We start from the raw sequence: 16,973 nt of genomic DNA on the forward strand, positions 1-16,973 counted from the left end.
TTCATATGCCAGACTCTATGTGATCCATCTGAAGAACGAGTATAGAGCTTTGGGTAATGTGCTAAAGGAGAACAAGTGGCATGAAGTATAGAAAATTAGCAATACACCATGGAGGAGAGAATAGGGGAAACCTGTCCGATAATATAATATAACCAGCCAAGACTAAGAAGCCTATACAGAAAGTGGAGGAATACAAAGATACTATTAAAATATAAAAGAAGTGAGAATAATGAAAAATAATACAAATATGCAGAAACTTGTGGCTTCTCTTCTATAGCAAAGTGAAATTTGTCTCTCTGTCTCTACTGTTGGTATGCCCCTTCTTTGGGTCCCACTCTGGTCTTTTCACAGTTCCCAGTTGTTTGTGTCTCTGTGGATAAAAGAAAACAAAACAACAAACAAACAAAAAGGCAGGAGAAGGGAGGAAAAAGAGATAAGTTTGGGAAGAAAAGAAGAAGGACTAAAAGAGGGAAAAAGAAAGGAGAGGAACAAAGTATTGAAAGGTAAAGCAATAAGAAAATTAAAAATATATAAGATTACTAAAAAAACAAACAGACAAACAAACAAACAAGAAAACCCTTCCCTTGTTGGTTTCAAACTGTCCAAAGCAGTTTTTCTGGTTGCGGCAGGACCTCTCTGTGGGCCCCTCAGGGCACACCTGCCAGTCTGCCTGGGTCCTGGCAAGGTCCTCCCCAGTCCTGTAAGGGGAGGGACTCAAATGCTTCCACCCCTCCTCTGGATCACTGCCAGGCTGGGTGGGAAGCAAGCCAAGCTGCTGTCGCAGGAAAACACCTCAGTACACTTCCAAAAAAAACTTCTCCAGAAAGCCTGCCTCTCAGCCCAGCCCAATCCCCAGCCAGACCGATGATGACAATGCGTCTCTCAATTCTCCCCAGGCTGGCAACCACAGAGTCCACAGTTGAACACCGCCACTCCTCCTTGTTACCCTCTCTGTAAACTCAAGCAGGCAGGTCTCTGCCCAGTGTTGCCCAGCCTTGCTTAGACGGGGAAGGAGGGAGCTGATGACCGGCGCTGGTTGCCTGCCAAGGCCGCTGGGTGCCGGGGCCTCCATGGAAGATTCTTCCAGCGCTGGCCCCAGACAGATGCCTCTGGACCTTGACCGTGGCGGCTGCACCAGAGCTGCCTGGTGGTGGGTGCCACCACCGCCACCGCTCTTGTCTTTATTCAAGTTCCCAAGACCCCACTGATGCCACTTTGTGGTCCTTTAGCATCCGTCACAATCTTTGGTTTCTTAATTTCACAAATGCTGGGGAACTGTTGGTTGATTGCACTGTTCCTCAGTAGGTCTGCCAGGATTTTCTCCCATGTGTACGGGAGCTGGAATCCGCTCCATCCTATCTGTCACCATCTTCCTGGCCTCTCGGTAGATTTTCTTATTATCTTTTTGTTGTGGACTTCCAGTTTGATTCCATTAAAGTCACAGAGCATACTCTGTATGATTTTATCTCTTGAATCTCTTTAAATCTCTTGAAGTTTTTTCATGGCCCAGGATGTGGTTTATTTTTTTATATGTTCTGTGGTCACTTGACAAGAATGGTATTCTGCTGTTGTTGAATGGTGTGTTTTATAAATGTCTAATGGGTCCTGTTACTTGATGGTAGATTTTGACTTTTCATATATCTTTGCTGAGTTTTCCTCTGTTTGCTTTATCAGTTGTTGAGAGAGGTTCTTGAAGTTAATGACTACAGTGGGTTTGTCTATTTCTCCTTTGAATTATATCAGTTTTTGATTCACATATTTTGCAATTCTGTTATTTGGTGCATATACATTTGAACATTGGTATGCATATATATTTAGACATTGATATGTCTCCTTGGTGGATTAACTCTATCTCTGGAAATTTTGTTTGTTTTGAAGTTTACTTTTTCTGATAGTAACAGTCACTCCTGATTTTTTTTATTTATGTTTTTAGGACATATATGTTTTCATCCTTTTACTTTCAAACTGCGAATAGTATCATTTGAAGTAAGTTTCCTATACATGTTATATTTAGGCAATATATATTTTCCAGTCTGCCAGCCTGTCTCTCAATTGGTATTTAGACTATCTTTAATGTAATTATAAACTTGTTAGGCACAAGTCTGCCATTTTATTTTATTTTTCTGTTGGTATTATCTATTTTTCCTGCCTTTTTTGATTTTTTGAACACTACTTAGAATTCTATTTTGAATTATTTCTAGTGTTTTTTAGTCTATCTGTTTGTATGGTTTTTTGGTGACTACTCTAGGCATTACATTATACCTACATTATCATGGTCTATTGGCATCATCATTTTAAAAATTCAAGCTAAGTGTGTAAATCTTACCTCTTTTATATCCCTTCATCCTCCCCTATTTATAATATAATTATCTTTAAAAATGTGTCTACGTCAATTTAAGGCCACATCAAACAGTTTTGATAACTTTCGTTTCAGTTATCAAACATAACGTAGACTCAAAAAGAGAAGAAAAACCTATTGCATTTACTCATATTTTTGCTTATTGTGGTTTTTCTTCTTTAATGGTATTCCATGGTTCCCTTTTTATTGAGTCCTTTCATTTAGAGAACTTCTTTTATTCACTTTTTAAAGTAGATCTTCTAGCAACAAATTGTCTTAGTTTTCCATCATCTGAGAAGGCCTTGATTTTCCCTTCATACTTAAAGATTATTTTTGCTGAATATAGGACTCAAGGTTGGTAGGTCCTTTCTTTTAGTACTTGAAAAATGTTGTGCTACTTACTTCTGCTTTCCACAGATTCTGATCAGAAATCTGCTGTCTAGTAGATTTAAACTGCGGTGTTGCAGGGCATTCAGGTGAACATGGGCACTAGGCCAGAAGTGTCCCCAGTTTGAAGCTTCAGCTTCAACCAAATAATTCATATTTATTCTACATTCTAGAAATTTATCATGAAATATAATGGAGCATGCATTAAAGAGTATCTAATGTTTTTTATTCAAATTTCAAAAAATAGCTAGTATTGCTCCCTATTTCATTAAAACCTTGAAATATGTAAGCAGTAAACCAGAAGTAACTTTCTGTGTCTGTTTCTTTTTAATACAGCACAGACAGAAAATTTCTGTCCTTGCTTCTGTCCACCTTCATATCAGAAATGGAACCCAATGTCATGTTCAACAATAACAACAGCCACAGGAAATGCACAACTGAAAACTTCAAGAGGGATTTTTATCCTATTGTGTACCTGATAATATTTGTCTGGAGAGCCTTGGGAAATAGCTTTTCCATATGTTTTTCTGCAGCTTTATAAGTTTACATCTGTGAATATTTTTATGCTAAAACTGGCAATTTCTGATCTCTTGTTCACAACCACACTGCCCTTCAGGGTTGCTTATTACCTCAGAGACTCCATTTGGATATTTGGGGACCCGGCCTGCAGGATTATGTATTATTCCACATATGTCAACATGTACAGCAGCATTTATTTCCCAACTGTGCTGAGCGTTATACACTACCTGGCAACTGTTCGCCCTTTCTGGCTCCTCCGTATCACCAACATCAGAAGTGCCCGGGTTGTATGTGGGATCATATGGATCTTTATCATGGCACCTTCAACAACACTTCTGAACATTGGCTCTGAACAAAAAGGTAATATCAGATCATGCCTAGAGCTGAATATCAATAAAGTTATTAAACTTCAGACCATGAACCACATTGCTTTAGTGGTGGGCTTCCTGCTGCAATTCTGCATGCTCAGCACTTGTTACCTGGTGATTATTTAAGCCCTGTTAAAGATGGAGGTCCCAGAATCAGGGCTGCATGTTTCTCACAGGAAGATGCTGTCACCATCATCATTGCTTTGATCATCTTCCTCCTGTGTTTCCTGCCCTATCACATACTGAAAACCTTTCACCTGGTTGTGTGGAAAGTGGGTACATGCAGAGATAGGCTGCATAAAGCTGTGATCATCACACTGGCCTTGGTAGCAGCTAATGGCTGCCTCAACCCTTTGCTTTATTATTTTGCTGGGGAGAATTTTAAGGACAGACAAAGGCCTGCATTCAGAAAAGGTCAACCACAGAAGACAAAGTGCACCTTTTCTGTTGCGTGTGCATAAAAAAGGAAACAAGAATATGAGAGGCCTGTTCTTATATCCTGGTGTCCACCTTCATTCACACAGTTTCCAAATAACCATGTATTTATACCTTCCTAACAAAGGTCAATTTGCAACATTTACTTGTCCATGACTTTTGTTAATAAGACCTACTTCAAACATTTCATTAGGTGTACTTTCAGTGGTTGAGACTGAATAAGGAACATAGCAGAAACATGTTCCTTATTCAGTAGAGTCTTACAATCTGGAATGTCAGACCAATAAAAAATGTCAAGCACAACAGTGCTACTGCTCCTCATATTCTATACCAAATGGCCTGTGAGACATCCTAGATTCTCAACTTTAAGGTAACCCCCAACCTCCTCAGCTTCTTCAGTTCCTCTCCTTTGTTCGACCCCCTGAGATATAGCCAATTAACAAAGCTGCTAGAGGTCCAAAGAAGATAACAAAGTATCCTAAGAATTCAGGGAAAAGAATTTAGTTATGATGAGAAAGGCTATCTTCTAACAAAGCAGAGTCAAAATCCCAAACAAGAGCAGTGAAGCAAAAGCAAGAAAGAAGGACTAGGGTAAGAGAGTGCTAGTGAGAAAAAGAAGGAAGGAGGAATTTCACTTTGCACTGGGAGGGGGGTTCTATCACACTGAGGCAAGAAGTTTCCGGGGGGAAAGGGGAAGGGTTTACAGGAACTAGTATAAAGGACACATGGACAACAACTAAGGGGGGTGGAAGTGGGAGGGAGGTGGGGAGCACTGGCGGGGGTGGCCTGGGATGGGAGTAAAAGACAGAAAACTGTACTTGAACAATAGTTAAATTTTAAAAAAAGAAGTTTCCTTTTGTCTCTTTCTTGCTGGGAGTAGTTAAGAAAGACAGGGAGAGTAGGTGAAAGACCAAGAACATTGCCCTAGTGGGGAGAAGGATTATGTGTGAAATAGAGGAGAAGGGTGGTCTGCTTTACTTTTGAGATTTGGGTTCAGACTGACTTTATGCAGTTCTCCATCTTGCATGTTAATCCACTGAGATTCTTGCATGTTAAGCCAGAATAGAAGAGGTGGCTTTAAGGATTTGGCTGGGCACTCAGAGAGAGGATGCGGTGGAAGACAAGTTACAAAGTTTGTGATAGCCCCGAAATCCTATTAAAATTTTGGCAGAATATAAGTAGAGTGACTTTCCTTTTGAGAGTGTAGAAAAGCACTGGACAGTGGGCGGGGATCCTTTCTTTTCATTGAAATAAGGTTAAGGCAACTACCAACTACTCCCATGACCAGTGTATCTCCAACAACTGAGTGCCCTCTCTATGCTGGACCAACTGTGACAGGCACTTCACATTAATTGATCCCATTTAACACTCACACCAAAGCCCTGTGTTTCCATTTTACAGATGAAGAAACTGAAGCTCAGAGAAGTCAAGACACTTGTTTAAGTTTGCACAGCTCCTAAGAGAAAAAAACAAAAAAACTTCTGTGAATGGTTGGCTGGGTACTTCTCCCATTGAGCCCCCTGAAAACATCTAGGAAGATTGGTTGAATGTCAGAATAACTGTTCTCTTCCCCCACCAGGAACATACCTCTCCTCACTGTCATAAGGAGACTGAAGATGGAGATTTTTTCTTCTGATTTGTTGATTCCAGGCAGAGTGGAAGGTGATAGGGAGGTAGTGTTCTGCAGCTTAGGCAGGACTATGCGAAAGCCTTCATGGTAAACAACAGCCCCAGAACGCTTCCCTTACTCAGCCGCTAGAATGCTGACAGACTTATATCCTGTCAGGATGGAGGCTGGGGGATCCTCCTATGGAAAATCTTCTGAACCCAAGGGAAAAGACCATAATATACCGATGGTTGGGGATTCCCCAACACAAAAGTCAGGGTTTGCCCTATTACCTTTTTTATAGGGAAGCCCACAGTGCAACTAATGTCTTGTACTCACCGAGAGTATCTACTTAACATGTTAAAGCCTCACTCTTAGTTATGAACAGTCAATGACTACTACACCTTGGGAGAAAAAGGCCCAGACATGGAAAACACCAACAAATAAATGAGAGGGTAGATAGAAATGCTTTCAGTATATGAGGTCTCAATAATTTTACCACCTTTGAACTTTTGATTATAAACCTACTGGAGGGTGTGCTTTGCCGAAATAACAAATTAAACCAAGATGGAGGAAAATATTACACGTGGGAAACAAGGAATTCAACACAGGAGAAAGGTGAAAAGAATTCCCAGGATGTTGGTATGTGGCAGAAACACAAGAAACAAATTAATTTGCACACATTGCAGAGATTTATGTTCTTCTTAGAGATGCACGGAAAAATGAGCAAGTGAAAAGACAATGTAATTGTTGTACTAAATACTGGGGGAAACTGTATTTTAAGAAAAGTAATAGTGTACTATATGGTTTAGCTTTGAATAGCATTTACATACTGAATAATGTAAATAGCAAAATACTATGATATAACTTTTTTCAAGAAAGCGGGGGAGAACATTTGTATGTGGGGAAGGAGTGTAGGGGTGTAAGAAATCTAAGTCTCCATCTTTTATCAGAGAACACACAATAACTAAAGCTAGAGACTGATGAATACCTGTATAAAAATGTTATTTAGCAATAAGAGCCAAAGCCCAGGAGAAACAGTTAAAAGAATTGACAGGATTACCTCTGGAGAGAAGTTGCAGGTGAGAAGATAGGGTGAGAACTTTTTCCCTTTCAACAATGATTTAACTGTCTAACTTGCAAATATGTACTGCTGAAGTAAAAAAGTTAAAATTAAATATAATTCAACTTAATTGTCTTTTAAAAAATGAAGAAGAAGAAAAGAAAGACCACCAGAAATTAAAATTGAGTGTTGACAGGATAAAGAAATGCAAAAAAGGACTAGATTTGGATTCTGAACCCTGAGAGATGCCCACCCAGCTCTGCCAGGGGAGTGATGTTCCCTCTTGGAGTGAGGGGTATCATTCCCTGGAGTCAGAGGTGATTTGGTAAAACTAAACCAGAAAAGATGGGATTTCTCTGAGTCAGGATGATCTGAGTCTACAACTGGAGTTGAATTGGCATTAATCCATTGAAATCTCAGCTGGAAGAGAGGTAAAAGGGAGCTGGCAGAAGCCACATATCCTGCACTACAGTGAGGTGAAAAGAGAACTGCCAGCTAGGCACCCATTCCAGGCATGGCCTGTACCTGAGCAGCAGGCCTCATAGCTGAGAATGTTGAAAAGATGATGCACTTGAAGAAGTCAGGAATTTTCAAATGGCAACTAGAAATCTCAACAACTCTCCAGGGATAATTAAGATAGTCCAGATAAAGCTAGGGATAAGTAGGAGCAGCCAAGGGTTGTGAGTTACTTAGTGTCTTTAAGTTTATAATGTGTATGAGGTGTGTGTGTGAGAGAGACAGAGAAAAAGACAGCTTAATGACAGCTTAATGACAGCTTCATTAAGCTTAAGCTTAAGCTTAAAGACAGCTTAATGAAAAAGTCTTTTTTCAAGACTTTTTATTTTTCCAGCCAGGGTGAAGCATGTTATTTTCTATTTTGGTGAAGAATGTTGTCCTTAAGGCAAGAAACAAATGGTACACTTTATTTACCAAAATGAAAGCCACAAGTGTCCTGGGGTTTTAGATGCAGGGTTTTTTTTTATTTGAGAGATTAGGTATCTCCTCAAGCAAGTACATAAAATTGTTCAACTGGGAGAAAGAATTTTTGTTCTGTAAAATTTAGTATAATTATGATACTGGAACCGTGCTTTTTCAGTGGGAACTTAAGTGAATGCCATTATATATTTTTGTAACAATTTTAAATGACCAATTTTCTGTTTTAAAATTTAGTTAAGATGATTTGCAATTTATTCTGAAGGAAAAATGATGTCAAATTGGCCCAAAACAAGTTAGGGTAGGGAGATAGGCAAGGCGATGGGCTTTCTATAGAGAATTCATTTTTCTTTTTGGAAAAGAGCTTGAAAATGGAGACCTGAACAGGGGAGAATCAGGGTGAGAAGGGAGGTAATTCACGAGATATAGTGATGGGAGAAACTTCCTTTGAGGACATTTCATCCCTAAGTAGATAGAAGCAGCTACTTAAGGCTAATAAAAGCCACAGGGAGAAATATAACAAGAGAGGACTTCTTAAAAAGCTAATATGTATTTCAAAGCTCTAATAATTAAAAATATGGAACTGGAATATTCTACATACTCTACAGAGAGATCAAAGAAACAGAGCTTGGAAACAGAGACTAAATTCCATGGGGAGTTGGAAAGGTCTCAAAAGAATTAACTGTATGATGTGCTGAGGAAGCTGAATTCTAGACCCAAGGACCTCCAGCTTCTCCCCTGCTCTCGTGTCCCCAAAGATGTCTCATTCTAACTGTGGAGTAGAAATACCAGGGCCTATTGGTATAAAAGGAATCTGCAGCCTTGGTCAGAGGATGGGTATGGACAATGGCTGATGATCAGAGGGGCCTCTGATTTTGCTAGCTCATGTAGGACCTCAGGATCTTTGTATAACCCTCAAGTTAGGTAAAAAAGTTTTACAACTGTCAGTAGAGATTTTTTTCCATCTTTACCTGAGGGAGAGGTCTAGACATGCAAGCTTCATTCTTGTTTCCTTCTGTACGATAAATTTATTTCTCATATGCTCTTAGACTAAGAGTGGAGCTTACAGCATTCTGGCTTTTATTCAGAGGTATAGCAGATCTTCTCCCCAAACAGTCAGCATCAGTTCTTTCTTTACATGTATGTGCATGCTCTTCATCAAATCAAAAACTGAATTCTAATTCCCATCCTCTTGAATTGTAGGTGGGCTTAATGACTTGTTTGGCCAATAAGATACAACAGAGGTGACATTCTGGGATTTCCAACATTAAGTTATAACAAGCCTGTGGCTTCTGCCTGTGTCTCTTGGAATGTTGCTCTGGAAATGCTTCCTCTTGGAACACAACCAACATTCTGTAAAAAGACCAAGATAACTGGAGAGATAATGTAAAGAGCTCCCAACCAGCAGCGAGCCATGTGAGCAAGTCCTCCTGGTTTGACAGCTAAGCCTTCAGATGACTTAAACCTCTCTCTGGCTACAACTCAAGAGACTCTCTCTCAAAGACAGAATTTCCTAGCTGAGCCCAGTCAGTCCATAGTATGTAATGATACATTGTTATTTTAGGCCAATAAATCTTGGGGTGTTTTTTGTATACAACCAGGGATCATCTGTTAAGACTTTCCATCTAGGCTTAGTCATCAATTTCCATCATTCCATGAACTCATCACAACATCAACAAAACTCCCTGAGGTTTAGAAAATACCCTCAGGATGAAAGTGATTCTTAGCACCTCTTTACTTCTCAGAGTTCACACTTTTACTTTGTTTTTGACTTCTTTGGATTTTATTACACACTCTGCTGTTCACTTAAAATTAAAATTATATTATTTTTATCAGATTAGATTTGAGGGAACGTGTATCTCCATAATGTCAGAAATTAAAGCCTTTAATTTTTAAAAGATTTTATTTATTTATTCTTAGAGAGAGGGGAAGGAAAGGAGGGAAACATTGATTTGTGAGAGAAACATTGATTGGTTGCCTGTCACACACACCTCAACTGGGACCATGCCTGCAACCCAGGCATGTGCCCTGTGGAAATCGAACTGGTGATTTTTCACTTTGCAGAATGACCCCACATCAGGGTATAAATTAAAGCCTTTTAGTTTTTTATGAAAGGCAATAAGGCTATACTTTAGGATATTGTTATAAATTTGACATGAAGTGGTGGGAGGATTTTCTAATGAGAATGCTTATCTCTATTTCTTTTAAAACCCCTGCAATTCAAATTCTGCTTCCAACGTTGTATTCAAACTGGCTTTGCCAAAGTAACCAATGAGAACCATGTTGTCAGATCTAATGATCCCTCACTTAGCCTCAACTTCCATGATCTCTCTTGTATTAGGTACAGTTGACCATTACTTACTCTTGGAACTTTCTGTGGGCTTTGTGACACCAAGAGTCTGTGGTGTCAGACTCTTACATATGGCCACTCCTTCAAACAGGCTTTGATTTACATACCTATGGGAATTTTTTTGTTTGTTTCTTTTTTGCTTTCTGATTCATTCATCAAGTACCATAGACTGAATTCCAATCTACTTCTTTGACTTCCCAAGCTCCACTTACCTTGTGCCAACCTCTATGTTTGGAGCTCAATTCTGCCTGATTTCACTCATACAGTAAACAGGAATCCCAGTGAGTAGGAACAGGTTTTCTGAAGGTTTCATTACCACTTATTTGTCCTCTCTACAAGACTGAAAACTTGGTATCAGCTGAGTTGTAGTTCTGTCAAAAGTTTTCTCTCTCCTGTTGCCTCTTCCCTTGCCAACCTCAGTGGCTTGGTCAGTTTTTCCAACCACCTTTCTTCTTTTGCTGCTACAAGATAAAGAAATTGAAAAGAATTTCATCTTCTCCCAAATTTTATATAAAGTCTTCATAATTTTATTTGGAGTGAAATTTCAAAATAAGAGAACTATAATCCAATTCTACAAGTTATTTTACTAGATACCACTGATTACGTGTCAGACACTGTGCTGGGCTTTTGGGGGGTATAAAGTTGAGCAGGATAACGTCTAGCAAAGGACCTAAAGCTTGGTCCCACAAAATGTTAAGATACAAGTAAGGAAGTGATGGGTCTTACAAGAGAAGATGAACCATTAACAGAAAAGAGAGAAGAAATAATTTTATTTCAAGTGATGGCTTTGTTGAAAATAGCTTGTTTGGCTTAACCCTTAAAGAGAAGGCAGACTTTAATGGGCAGGCATTGAGGAAGGGAAAAGAGAAGGGCATTTCAGCTGAGGCACATTGATAAACACCCCCTAAAAATGTTCAGTTTTTTCAAAATTGTGAGATGTGTATTAATGAACACAAGGTCCCTTAAGGGAGAATAGTAATGCATAAAGGCTCTAAGATCAGGGTGAAATCATGGAGGATAGTGAATGTCATACAAAGAATAGTACTGCAATTCAGGAAGCAATGGGGAGCCATGGAAGACTTCTAAGGAGAATAGTTTAATGACTAGAGTCATCCATGTATGAGGAACGTTACTCTAGAGAAAACATATAGGCTAGATCTTCAATATAAATACAGATAAAGCTAAATAAAATTTATTCTTGACCATGTTCAAATGCATATGATTCATCCTCTCTTCTCCTCTGCTAGAGGAGATAAGTACAAATTATTAGGTTTACCTACAAGGGAACAACATAAATCTTTGAGCACAGGAGCCATTCACGTTGAAAATCTATGACTGTTTCCACTAGTCCTCAGATTGCCTCACACTGACCGTATTTGAACTTGTGCTTTTCAGTTTCAGCTGAATCAACTCTAGATTAAAAAAAACAAACAAACCCAGGCCTGCAAATTTTTATTAAATATATTTGTAGTGCAGCCTGATCATCTGTGTTTTAAAAAGCTTCACTGGTGATCCAGATGGAGTATATTTTTATATTCTCTTTCTAAAACCCTGTGGATCTCCAACCGCCCTCTTTGGAAGAAGTCAAGTCATTCTTTACAGATAGTTCTCTATTTCAAATATATCCCCAAGTAGCTCCTAAATATCTAAGTTCTGTGTCAATGAAAAATATAAATCTGAAAAAGAAGTATGCTTATAAAGAAAGAGTTTTTACAAGGAGCAAAATGAGCTGAGATCTATCCTCAGCACTAACACCATTCAGCTATGTGACCTTGGCCAAAGGATTTAGCCCTCTTTGCCTTACTTTTCCCATATGTAACATGGGAATGACAATTCTAGCCCAAACTTGCAAAGTATCCATGAGGACATTACAAACTATGAAAACACATGCATGTCAAATATTTTTGAAATCCATAAAACCCTACAAAAGTGCAAGCTATCATATGCTACCAGATATTCCATATAAATAGTTTTATTACTCAAATTCAATTTTAAATGCCTTTCACAAGTCTGCTACACAAAGAAAAATGTCATTGAATATTTACTTAAAGCAAATAATTATTTTGTAATGAGCCAATCCCTAATTGTTCTGTTCTTTGTATTCCAATTTTGCTGTTTTGAATGTTCTGAAAATAGGATATGCTCATATTCCTACCTAAAAGATTGCAATGATTATGTTGACCATAATGCAGCACTGGAGAGAAGAAAGCTCAAAAGTCAGCCCTTGGCCCAGAGGGAGAAGACAGGATCCTGGATCCTCCAGATGAAACACAGGGGTCCCTAGAAAGAATGACTTAATCCTCTTTGTGTAAGAAGTGATATTATTAAAACCAAATTCTTTATTACTCAAAGCAACACTGGGTCTCCTTAAACTCCTCCCAAATGCATACATCTATTAATAGCTTCTTAGATAATATATTGAATAATTACTAAAAAATAAGAGAATAAGCCATAGTCTCAAAAGTTAAACTATCAAAACTGTGTGCTAGAAATCAAGAGTAACCCAAACCTGGCTGAAATCAGTCTTAAAACATCCGTTCTAAGGGATGGTTGAAATGCATAACTTTAAATGAAATGTTAGAGGTTCTATTTTGTGTTGGTTTGTTTTCATTTTGCCACAAGGCTGCAGGAAAGAGAAAGCTGCAGGATGGTGAGGACTAGGCTAGGAGTCACACAGAAGACTCAAGGCTAAGTTTTGGGGAAGCAGTTTAGGATAGCATTGAGGGAGTGGTCTCACAGTCTGGGAGACTTGCAACTTGAACGCTAATGTCAAGGTTCTCGGGCAAGGAAAGCAATCTCTTGAGACTTCAATTTTCTTTCTTTTTTAAAAAAAATGTTTAATTTATTTATTTTTAGAGAGAGGAGGGGAAGGAGAAAGAGAGGGAGAGAACTACCAATGTGTGGTTGCCTCTCACACACCCCCTACTGGGGACCTGGCCTGAACCCCAGGCATGTGCCCTAGACCAGGAATTGAACCAGTGACCCTTTGTTTTTGAAGCCAGTGCTCAGTCCACTGAGCCACACCACCCAGGGCATTGAAGCTTCAATTTTCTAATCTGTAAAACTGAACATGTTAAAATTTACCTCATTGTGTTGTGAAGATTGCATGAGATAATATGTAAAAGCAACTAGCAAAGTACAGGGTATAGGGTAGGCACTCAATAAGTCTTTGTTATTTAGTAGGGGAACCTGTAAGGATGGAAAAGATTTTTCTTGATCATTTAGGGTCCCTGGCTAAGTTTGAAAATTAAACTGATATAGATGTAGTAAAATAAGAAATACATTCAGTCTTTGTCCCCAAGTTTTAGCACAAACTTCCTAAAGTGCCTGGCATTTCTTTCCTAAGTGATAGGAGTGTCTTTTGTTACTCAGAAGGTGCCCCTTTTAAGCATATCTGACTTTATGCTAAAGGTGTTACTAAGGGAACCCCTGGATAGTCTCAGGAACTTTCAGCTCCATCCACTGTTTTCTGGGGAGAGGGAGCTAAGGTTAAGCTTTGCAAAAATTTGTGAATAACAACAGTTGATGAGCTTTTGGGTTGGTGAACACATCCACATGCTAGAGCATAGTGTACCCCAGTTCAGTTCCATGGGGATAGAAGCTCCTGGGCTCAGAACTCTTTAAGACTACACCTTATGTACCTCTTTATATGAATATTCATCTACATCCTTCATAATATCTTTTATAATAAACTGGTAAATGCAAGTAAATATTCCTCTGACTTGTGTGAACCACTCCAGCAAATTAATCAAACCTGAGGAGGATGTCTAGGCAACCTCCAGTCTACAGATCAGTAGCATAGGCAACAACCTGGACTTGATGGTTGGCATCTAACATGGACGGGAGGGCAGTATTGTAGGACTGAGGCCTTTACCTGCAGAATCTGATGTCATCTCCAGATAGATAGAGTCAGAATTGAGTTAATTCTTAGTGGTATTGGGAAAATACACATTAGAAGAGATTAACAGGAAAAAAGCATATACATTTATTTACCATAAATTTTACATGACACAAGAGCCTTTATAGGAAAATAAAAACCTGACAGAAATAGAATTTTTTAAGATTTTATTTATTTATCTTTAAAGGGGAAGGGAAGGAGAGAGGGAGAGAAATGTTAATGTATGGTTGCCTACTGGGAACTGGCCTGCAACCCAGGCATGTGCCCTGACTGGGAATTGAACTGCTATCCTTTAGTTTGCAGGCCTGCACTCAATCAACTGAGCTACACCAGTCAGGGCAGAAATAGAATATTTTTATGCTAGGTTTGATGAAGAGTGGGCAGTCATGTAGAAATATAACCAGTTAAGGAGTACAAGGTAAGTGTAATGAACTGGGGGAAAGTTAGCAAGACCCGTTATCAGCTGCTACTTAACATTGATTTATTTTGGGAGATAAAGCTGCTACTTTCCTCTGGATATATGGAGGACCCCTCTCACATTAAGGTTTTATGCCTTATTTCAAGGAAGAAGAGTAGAAGGGAGGGTTAGAGTGACCTTTCTGTCTCTGCTGTTCTCTCAAACTTTGTTAGCCCAAAATATTCAAAATGCCAAGGAGCCATGTTTTGAGACAGTGTTTTCTTAGCTCCATAAAATGATAAGATCAGAAATTTAAAATACTATATGAATGCAAACTAATAATGGGAGAGGAACCAAGAAACATCCAAGCTCAGTGTTTGGGTGTGTGTGAGAGGTCATTTGTGAGTCAAAAGGGCAACATTTCAAGCATTGGACAGAGGTAACAGCTTACAGCCTTTTTTATCTTTCTGAAAGCTCTGATCAAAATACCACTACCCTCTATCTAAAAGTTAAATTGGACAGTGTCTTTGCAGAAATTTTTAAGTTTAGTCCATTTGTACTTCCCAGAAGGGAAGCTTTTGGGTCTTTTTGAATGATACTTCAGAGAAAGCTGCTTAATATTAATAACTCTGTACATTTACTGTGCACATTTACTCCTGTAACCTGTGTAAAGTCAGGTATTTTTTTGTGATTTGGTCATGATATGGGGTCACATCCAAAGAAACACAGCCTGGCAACAAAAGAGTAATTAATCAAGTAGAATCTTTATTACATCCCTTCAAGAAAATGCCCAAGAGAGAAATTTTTTCTCTAACAGATAGCAAAAAACTTTCCCATCCTTTTCTCTCTTATTATCTATCAGTTATCTGGCAGCTGCTCCATACTCTTCATTCTTAACATTTATCCCCATTTTCCGTTACCTTGGGATGATTCATAATGTAGTAATCTTATGCATATACTTATTAAGTGATTAATATTTCTTTGAACATTAATTATCTAAACTTCTCAGACTACTCATTTAAGTAATAATCAAAATATTTAAATTTAATAAAGTAAATTCTTCTAAATATTTAAACACTACAAACCTAATTCAACATTTCTAAATATTAAGTTCATAAATATATTAGTCTTGTAACTTTTAACATCTTAAGAGACTACTTAGGAAAGTTTTGATAAAGATGACACTATAGGTAAATATTATGCTCACCTCTCATGACTACATCAAAATAACTAAACTATAGAGCAATCAACCTGGAGAACCATCTGAAGACTAGCTGAACAGAAGTCCTATAGCTAAGGATATAAAAAACCTACATTAAGACTTGTAGGAGGGATGGATTCATGAAATGGGCTGGCTCCACAACCAGGTGTAGCAGTGGAAAATCTGAAGGGATATCTTAGCTGCACAGGTCCCTCCTGAGGAGTGAGGGATCCCAGGCACACACCAGGCTCCCCAGCCTGGAGTACCAGTGCTAGGAAGAACCCCCACAACATCTGGCTATAAAAATCAACAGGCTGCCAGGGGGTTCTTCCTAGCACTGGTACTGAATCTCTGAAAATCAACAGGGATTCAGTCTGGCCAGGTGAAACAAGCTGCTAGAAACCAAGGTGTCTTCTTAAAAGGCCTGCACACAGATTCATTCACTCATCTGGGCTCCAGTGAAGCGAATGTAGCTCAGAGGTGCCAGAGACATACAGGGAAAAACCAAATTATGTGGCTTTAAGGTGAGTGCTGGAGGAGCAGTCACTATTGTAACTGTGTTGAGCCCTTCTCCCACATAGCCTATAGGCTGGTACCTTTTTTCCTGTGATGAAACTTCTCCCCCAACACAGCCAAATTTTAATCTGCATTGACCTGGTGACTCCATGAGACCTTGCTACACCCAACTGGTGTACTGCCTGAGGCTCTTTTAGTAGTGGAACCTTACAAGAATTTGGCAGGCAGTGGCAAGCCTCAAGGTGTCATTTTGTGGAGTGGTCCAAGGCCTGGTATTTGTGGAAGCTGGCCTCCATTTGCAGCATGGCCTCTCCCATGTGCCCTTAGACCCAGCACAAATATTTACCAACCACAGATCACTTTATAGCTCCTACCACATAGAGACAAACTGGTCACAGGCAGTGGCAGACTTTGGCCAGCATCACAGCCCCTCCCAAGACACACTACAACCACCTAAACCAGTGGTTCATTTCAGATCACAACAGGACACTAACCAGTTAGCTCCACAAATGGCACACTCAAAAGGTAGTCTCACTAGGCATTAGCACTCACTGGGACAAATCTCACTCTGAGGAGTCAGCCCCCATACAGTAGTTAATATCTGTGGTCATGCCCAATACTCACTGCCAGTCAGTCTCAGGGTCAACGTCATTCCCTGATGCACCAACAACAATCAAGGCTCAATTACAACAGGAGGTCACACACAACCCACATAGGGTACACTTCTAAAGCACCTGGCTCAGGTGAATGGGAAGATTGCTCCACTGGGCCCCACCAGACACCTAAGGTCAACCTGACAAGAATGAGAGAATGAGCAGATATACCTAATATATAGAAGATAGCTAAAATGAGAAAATGAAGAAACATGTCTCAAGTGAACAAACATGGAAAAACTCCAGAAAAAGAACTAAACAAAATGAAAACAAGCAATCTACTAGATACAGACTTCAATGCATTGGGTG

At 39.2% G+C, this 16,973-nt stretch overlaps 1 protein-coding gene across 1 annotated transcript; it reads left to right on the forward strand.

Moving 5' to 3' along the window:
- The first annotated feature begins 1,022 nt into the window (after positions 1 to 1,022).
- LOC118994515 (cysteinyl leukotriene receptor 2) lies at positions 1,023 to 4,073 on the forward strand. The gene is given in 4 exon segments (XM_037057136.1): positions 1,023 to 1,150; positions 3,062 to 3,241; positions 3,243 to 3,790; positions 3,793 to 4,073. Coding segments are annotated over 4 exon segments (1,137 nt in total).
- Positions 4,074 to 16,973: the final 12,900 nt, after the last annotated feature.

Source organism: Sturnira hondurensis, unplaced genomic scaffold (genome assembly GCF_014824575.4).
Source record: "Sturnira hondurensis isolate 20B ecotype Veracruz unplaced genomic scaffold, ASM1482457v3 Scaffold0009456, whole genome shotgun sequence".
Lineage (NCBI taxonomy): Eukaryota > Metazoa > Chordata > Mammalia > Chiroptera > Phyllostomidae > Sturnira > Sturnira hondurensis.